At 40.7% G+C, this 8506-nt stretch overlaps 1 protein-coding gene across 1 annotated transcript in view; it reads left to right on the forward strand.

Moving 5' to 3' along the window:
• Positions 1 to 1198: 1198 nt before the first annotated feature.
• Positions 1199 to 8506, forward strand: part of poc1bl (POC1 centriolar protein homolog B (Chlamydomonas), like) — a 17000-nt gene continuing 9692 nt past the window's right edge. Inside the window, exons 1-3 of the mRNA XM_025065349.1 lie at positions 1199 to 1354; positions 5800 to 6253; positions 8386 to 8503. Coding sequence (XP_024921117.1) covers positions 5865 to 6253; positions 8386 to 8503 — 507 coding nt within the window. The 5' untranslated portion in view covers positions 1199 to 1354; positions 5800 to 5864. The remainder of the gene's footprint in view (positions 1355 to 5799; positions 6254 to 8385; positions 8504 to 8506) is intronic.

Consider the following 8506-nt stretch of genomic DNA (forward strand, 5'->3'; position numbering starts at 1 on the left):
CCATTCATGCAGTGGACGAATAGATCCTTTCATCATCCTCACAAACATTAAGACGCTCTGTGACTTCAGATTCTGCTCAAGTCAAGCTCTGTGGTAATGGATTTCAATGCAGATATAACTTTAGTATAAAGAAAAAACCCTCTATGCCATATTACAAGGTTTGTGCTTTTTTTAAATGCAAGTCAACGTCAAAACTCTTGAGTATTTTGAATGAAAACAATACTCAAAGATTGCAAAAAGGGAATAACTAATTATCTATTTGAAATATCTACTATATTAATACAAATATATTTATAATACATAAAAGTTGTTCAGTGCGTTTTACTTTGTCATTAATGCTCAGTTATTTAGTTATTCCTAACACTTTTCATTGGATATGATATATATATATACAAACTTTGATTATGTTTACATAGTTAATATTGAAACATGAACTATAAAGCTTATTCCTGGAATGGTATGAAGAGTACCATACCTATGTGTATAACAGTATCCTGTTCAGCCTAAGGGACAATGTTTGTGCTGTTATCTACAGGGTGTAACGATCTCTCAACAGTACAAAGGTCACTGAGTGAACACTGTGAACTTATGAATTTGCACCAGCATGGTGCTTAAGTGCATTTTATTTTGAGTGTTTTCTTTTATTATTTCTACCAAGTTTTTAAATCACATAAAAAGTAGGTATTCTAAATATTTCAGTGGCGTAAAGTTAAAGTAATTAAATGTTCAAAGAACGGGCTGGAACTGGAAAAAAGTATAGAGACAAAATATTGCCAGAGGCAAACTACAGGAAATGCCATCACTTCTAACTATCAGGCTAGCGACGAACGCTGCATCAATTTAGCTGTAGTCAGTTAGGAAACCGGAAGTATGAAAAATAGTGCATATGTAACTATGTGCTACTTTTTTAAGACTCACTTAAATCAACATGTATTGGGATTTGATACATAGATAACGTTACATAACATTCAATTAAAATAAACGAGAAATTAAGCATTATGGTAAAGCATTGTTTTCTGCGTTTCTTTAACGAATAAAGGTTTTAATCTTTACTCTGGTCACGATTAACTATAGATTCAATTATTACGTGATTTGTTAAATAGTCTATTTTTAGATTGTGGTTTTCTATCGAAAACGTCCAAGGGCTTTTATTTTGAAAACACCACGCCCATATCTTCGGTTTTCCCTGCTGACTTGACGTAAGTCTGAAGCCCAGTGTGAGGGAGGAGAGGATGTGGGTATGCTGACATCTGCAAGCCAGAAGTATGAGTGGAAGACGATCACAGTTAGATTGACGAACAACAGCCTCCCTCTGGGTCCAAGAAAGTCTGAGATATGTAACTTTACTTTGAAGGTAAATATATCTCCACAATATTTTTTAGATTTTTTTTTAAAAGCGGGCTTTTGTGTACGCCTTGCTTCGTTGCGCTTGCTCTCTTTTACGTTATTTGCATTTCCTTATCGACTAAGTGCAGCATTCATTCATGGCGATGGTTTTCTAGTCAATTTAGACTAAACTTGAACTTCACTCTTACTTTCTCAGACCTGTGTGTCGTAAACGTCTTTGCTGAAGAACGGATTTGTTGTTATTATAGCCCTCTGAATAAATGCGACGTTCACTGACAGTTCAGATTTCAGCCTCTGTTGGACGCATTAGTTTGACAGATGAGGAGACCTGTTGCAGAGACGGAACTCACACTGACTCCACTCTTTAGGCTGCAAATTCGTCTTGTTTAAATGATAGACTTTCAACAAACAGAACTGTAGAACTTTGCGATTAAATACTTTGTCTTTTGTTTCGCTTTTAATACCCACTGGAATAATAGGGACATGGCCAGGTAATGCAGCATTTTTTTTGTCAAAACTACAGGGTCTAAAGTGTTTATCTACTCAACCTTTAAAGAATAAACACATAAGATGAGAAAGAACGGTATTATTTGTAGAAATGAAACAATATCAATTGCACTGACATTTTTGCAGCAGCAGCAGCAGCAGCACACTGAGCTGTAAGTATAAATGATTATTTTCATTAGCTCAGAAGGTTAGCACTTTTATTTATATTTAAAGCATGTCTTCTCTGTGCAAATTCCCATGATGCATTACAGTGTTTCTTCATAAGCACCTGCAGAAAACAAGTACTTTTTTAAAGATGACTTATTACCATTTATTTTCCTACACGTGTCAAAGAGAATAACAGGGTGGGTGTTACTTTGAGTTCAGAAGTAGCTGCTTACGTCACCATCTGTTGAATCTGACACAGTGTAATTATAAACTGGGGCCAGGTCTTCGTCTTTAGACTATGATGATATATGATATATGTTTTTGAATTATGTTTGGATTAGCATCAGAAAATGCGATCAAATGTAATTAGGGATGTCCGATAATATCGGCCGACCGATGATATCAGCCGCACTCTTTGCACTCTCTCGTCCTCATACACACACGCCTCTCACCACGCCTCCTCACTTCCCCTTCTATAGCCTATAGGAGGGAAAGTAACATAGTAACTATTAACTCCTTCACAACACAGGAACATTATCAACACTAAACAAGCCTCCGGTCCCTAGATGGCAGTATTGAAGCTCATTTTATTAATTTATATTGATCGGGGGCGATGGGTTAAACCCAGCACCTATGCCCTTCTATATCGATATTGGTTAATGTCGGAATTGGAAGTTAAGTGTTTGGTCAATATCGGCATATGGAATATTGACAAAAAGTTATTATGGGACATCCCTAAATCTAATGGGTGTGGGAAATAAAAGTGTTATTGTCATTAACAGTTAGTTAAGAAGTTGTGTTCCAAAGTCTTATACAAACCAGGTTACTTTAGCTGAGCTTTTCCAGTCTTTTCCCCAGACCTTCACACCACATTCATAGCCTGCAAATGGCCGCAGTTCTTTCCTATTCTTTCCTATTTAGGGTCTGTGCTTTAAATCAAGTCTGACATCACTGCGTGGGTCATTTTATCTTGCTGTATGGCTGAAATATAATTAGCAGAGATCTGTTAGTGCTATTGTGAGGGATTAATGTCCCCACAGGGGCAATATACTATACAGTACCAAATACAGCAAAAACTGTATTACTCCCAAGAGGACAATTTACAATTCACAGTTCCTCTGCCTTTAGAAAACAAACTTTTTACGAGGCGTAGCCAGATTTCATTATGTACAAATACCTGAGTGCCATCTGCTCCTCCCGTAGCGCTCAAGACTATAATTATGTGGCATAATTATGCTCTGCATTTCAACAAATGTATTTAGTGCAGGACAAACAGCCATGTTTGAAAATGATTACCACGAAGTAGTTTTACCTTCAGAGAAACACAGAGGGAATAGAAGGGTATTATTATGGGTGTGTATTAAAGGAGGGGCCACCAAAAGGTTGTCTTTGCAACTATGGAGGGTCACAGTCATATAGCACAGTCTCTTTGCCCTAAGCTGACAGAGAATAGTCTGTGGGTACATGAGCAATGTTTTGTTTTTCTGAAAAAGATGTGAAGGTTTGGCCCTGTCATCGACTGGTAATAATGTTGTGCAACTTGAAGGAGTTATTAGAGGATCTGGGCAGAAAGGCCAAGAATCCTCAGCTGAGCTTCAGTAAGCTTTTGGACGGTGTGAGACAGAACAACAGCCATGTTGTCATGAAGGACAGAGCCACATGTTTCCACTGTATGGTCAATGCTCCCTGAGACTGTATGGATCAAAGAAGACAAAGCCATACACACGTTTATGCAGACATGCTGTAGCACTTTCTAAAGCCAGTCTTATTTAAATAAGAGCTAAGATTAGGTAGGCAGCAGCCACATGTGGACCATATGCAAAGGCTGCTGGGAGATCTTTCCCTGGAATTAAATAATATGTTTTGTTTTCTTTTAGAAATTGTATCAACATTTCTCAAGTTAAATAGGCGTGTTTAGTCCATTTCGAATTTTGAAATCTGTGTGATCTTATTGTAGTGAGATACGAGATAAGATTGTCAAGAAACCCCAGGTATGATGTGCAGCTGTCACCACAGGTTTATCGTACTGACTAAGCAAACATTCATTCACAGTCTTTTGTATTCCTTCATGGACAAAACAATTAGAATCACCACTATACTCACAATACTTTAAATCATATACTTCAGGTTTTGTTGGCGCTGTAGGATAAATTGGGGAACTAATGTATAGCTTAACCTTTGCTATGAATCCCTTTCTCTCGTGAAAAAGTAGGGCAGAATTTAGGCTGCATCCTCGCCCCCTGTGCCGCCAAAGCAGGGCTATCAAATTCAAAGAGAGAAGGTGTGATGGACAGCCAATAAAGGAGGTTTTGTCTCCAGGCGTCTCCATTCTGTAACCTCAGGACTCTCTGGGCTCCTGGCCTGGCCCCAAACTGGTGTGAAAGAACTGTGTTGCTCGTGCTGTTGCAGCTCTCACCTTCTCCGACTCACAGTGGAAACAGGCTACCCTCTCACTTTCACACAACAAGTAACACAACGTCTGCTCGTGCAGCTTTTTCTTTAGTTTTGCGTCTGGTAAACACAGCCTTTTTCACAGAAGTAAGCCGGCTTTATTTCCGCAGCACCATGACACAACTGTTATCACGCTTTAATGTAGGGAAGAGGAAGGGCTGCACATGTTTGTGTGTGTCTGGCAGGGCAGGTACTTGTGTAAACGGCACTCTGCTGCAATATTAATGAAGGACAATTATGTGATTACACTTAGCCTAGTGGCAATAAAATCAAGTACTCTGCTGTTACTGCTGCCCTTTTCAAACCGCGGCAAAGTGACTTGATCTGAGCTCCACGTCTCTTCGTGTGTGTACGTACTTTAGCTTATCTTACTCTGAAGACGAAGAAATGGAGAACTGTGATCGTGTAAATTCTCCACCCGTTTTTTTGAAATTATTTTTAGTCTAGGGGAAGACAATAGAAGTCTTAAAATAGAGAACCCTTCGACGAGGCCCAATTAATCATCTGAGCCTGAACAAAAGCCTTGCCGTGACCAGACGTGGTTTATTTTTTATACATCAAGGTGTATGCAAGTTCTTTTTCTTTTATTATTTTCAACCATTTTTTTTTACTGCTTTTCTTAGTGCATGAAAAAAGAAAAGAAAAAGAGAGGCGAACACTCAAGTCTGTGCGAGCCCACGGTGGTAATGTTAATGGGATTATTATTATTGTCAACAAATGTGTTGCAGTGCGACTTTATAATTATAATCTCCACCGCAAGACAAATTTATCTTAGTAATGTTTCCTCCCCTTTACTCCCCCCTTACTTTTCCCCTGCTCCGAAGTTTGCCAGATATTATGTCTGCATGTGATGTCAGCAAAACCAAGGAAACACCACGCAGCACGTCAAACTGTGTGTTGATTTTATCATCACTTTAATGCCGGCCTGCATGTCATTATGTTGAGGGCGTGGGTGTTGATCACCACCGGTGTGGTGCATCACTGCTCTGTCCACAGGGCACATTTGAAGCTTTTACTGATTAGACCTCATTAGGTTGTTTTTCACTTGTGCAACTTGTTTGACGTTAATCAGATTTGTTGTATTTTAACGAGTGCTGTGAAATGATCGGTAAACAGGATTAATCTGCGGATACATCAGAATTATCCATGATCAATCAAGCTAACCCAACATTCCCAAATATTTTTTTCTGTATATTGCTGGATCAGAAAGTTAGGTGACGGCAGGTGAATGTATGTTTCACACCTGTCCTCAAAACAACAACAATATTAACATGTGTTTTTAATCCTACAAATATATAAACATAGTCATTTGGACAGCTCTAACCCTGATCTCTGTCTGTTCTCCAGAGGCCTGTGTTGACAGGGCAGTCGGAAGCTCAGCGAGTCACATTGACCCTGGGGGACTGTTCACCATGAGGGGGCGCTACTCTCGAAAACTTGGTTTGCTGGCCAAGGCTGGTTTGCTGCTGTGGCTGCTGTGGCTGGGCTATCTACTGTTGGAGCGCGCCTCTTTCCCCTCCTCCTTATCTATGCTAGAGGACGATGAGGGCCATGAGCTTTTGGATAGACGATCGCTGGCCGTGGAGGCGAGCGGGATTGACGGGCTGCTGGCTCGGCCTCTCTACACTAAGCCTTCCCCAGACAGCAGTGCTCCGGGGGAGTGGGGTCGCGCCACACATCTCACCCTTAATTCCGAAGAAAGTAAACTGGAGCAGGAGAGTATAGAGCGCTACGCTATCAATATTTACGTCAGTGACAAAATTTCCCTCCATCGACATATCCAGGACAACAGGATGCACGAGTGAGTAGAAACGGAATCCGAACATTTTTTATATTTCATGTCAGTTTGTTGACGTTTGTTGTTGTTTAGCACTTCAGATTCTTCCTCACTTGCTGTCTTTGAGGTTGTAGCCAAAACACGTCCACCTCCCTGGCTCTGAACACTGCATGGAGCAGAGAGCTGTGCTGCAGCTGTGTCAGGGATAAACATCTCAACATAGATTATGTTGAGCTTCTTACCAGGATCACTTTTCCACTGACAGTTTGAAATGAAGATGAAGGCTCCTGATGATGCACTGCTGTGCTGACTGAAGTTAGCGTACACAACTCTGTGTCTGAATGGATTAGTCCCACACAGAGCGCTTGTAGCAGCTCATCCTGTGATGAAACACACAGTAACATGACTTTTATTAGCAGTTTCTCATCTGCTGGCTCCCGCCCTAATAAATGCCAGATGGAATGTCCATGATTGTGTATGTTCTCATTCCGAGGCTCTCTTTAGCACCGGGTTTTTGATTAAATCTGACTGATGAGGTTACGAATGACTGATAATAAACATTATGGGATGGAAGTGGCGTTAAACATCTTACCGAAGATAAACTGAACGCTGTGATGCTTTGATGTTATCGCTGCATGGAGGAATCTGTCTGGAAAATGGGAAGTCAAAAGATGGTCCAGTGATTTTGGATTGAAATTTCTTACTCTGTAAACGCTCTCACAATTTCTATTTGACATCTAAACCAGTCAACTCTCTCCTGCACTTATTCATTTCTCACTTTACTCCACACACACTGCCACTACTTTTACAAATACCTCATCAGACTTTGAGCCGGAAGTAGCAATAGCCACTTATCATAGGCAAACTCCTTCAACTGAAACAGTAGTGTGTAAAACAATAAAACCACACAGAACATTCCAGACAGCTGTCAGGTTGGTTTTAAATGTTACACACTCAACAGTGCGACAGTTTTTGGGACACTAAAACCAACCCACTTTGCTTCTGTTAGCATTTACCCATATATTCAGGTGGTGGAGTTAGCGATCAGAAAGTGGGCAGTAAAAAACCCCCAACCAAGAAAGACAACAAGTATTAGCCAGTCAGAGGCAGACAGGGATGGGTCATACATACATGTCTCCCTCAGTTTTTGATGGATGGTATGACTGGACACATTAGGAAATAAAAAAACGTCTTAATGAATATAGTCCAAGAGAAATAATTCTATCTAAACAATGCTTTTCAAACAACCCCCCCCAAAACACAATCTGTGGCTATCAATATCAATATTTTCTGGAGAATTCTCTGGAAAATATACAATTAATATGTAACTATGAATGGACTTGTTTCTGCCTTCTGTGATCAGCCTTCTGACCAGAGGCTCAGTCACGAGTGTCTTGCTGTACTGGGTTAGCTTCCAGGAAACTTTGTACTTTCTTATCTGTGAGCTCATCCCTAATGCAGGCACAAGGAACGGTTGTGCTCTCCAATACTACTGCCGTTCACAAACGTGTGTGTGTGTGTGTGTGTAGACTCATAAAAAATAGCTTTGGTATGATACAACCTAGTCGGTCAGATTCTTAGAACAAACTTCTCTTTTTTGTTCACTCCTGTTTCTCCTGTGAACCTAGCATAGCGCCACATATTTGTTGGTGTTTATTCCCCTGTTACCCCAGTTCTCCCTCTAAAGCAGATCCTCCTTCAAGTTTCCACTGCAAAACCACCAGCTCCTCACCCAGATGGATGCTGAGATTGGTTCTCATGTGTTTTGTTGCCTGTAGCTACAGTGTTGGCAGAACCCAGCTCTTGCCAGTATTTACACCCTTAACTATACACAATGACTCACAAAGACACAGCCACAGAAATATTTTTTCCCTTCCCTTGGTCTCACTCCATCAACTTCTTGCCATATTTTAACATCCAATCTGTTCTTATCATTCTGTTGGTTTGCTGGTTGATGCAGTTCTTTCCTTTTCCTACCTGTGTCCATATTTCTCCGGCTCTTTATTGTTTTAATTCCTACCATCTGGAACAGGAGCAGACGCCTCCTCTCACCAAAACAGATGCCTGGAGGTTGCTTTGACCTTGTGTAGACACAGAAATGTCACATCTAACTCCTTCTCTCCTCCTCCCCATCTACAAACTACGACCAACTTCAGATGCCGTAGTAAGAAGTTCAACTACCAGCATTTGCCCACCACCTCCGTGATCATCGCCTTCTACAACGAAGCCTGGTCCACTCTGCTGAGGACCATCCACAGTGTGCTGGAGACCACACCT

Source organism: Cynoglossus semilaevis, chromosome 18, assembly GCF_000523025.1.
Source record: "Cynoglossus semilaevis isolate Cse_v1.0 chromosome 18, Cse_v1.0, whole genome shotgun sequence".
Classification (NCBI taxonomy): Eukaryota; Metazoa; Chordata; class Actinopteri; order Pleuronectiformes; family Cynoglossidae; genus Cynoglossus; species Cynoglossus semilaevis.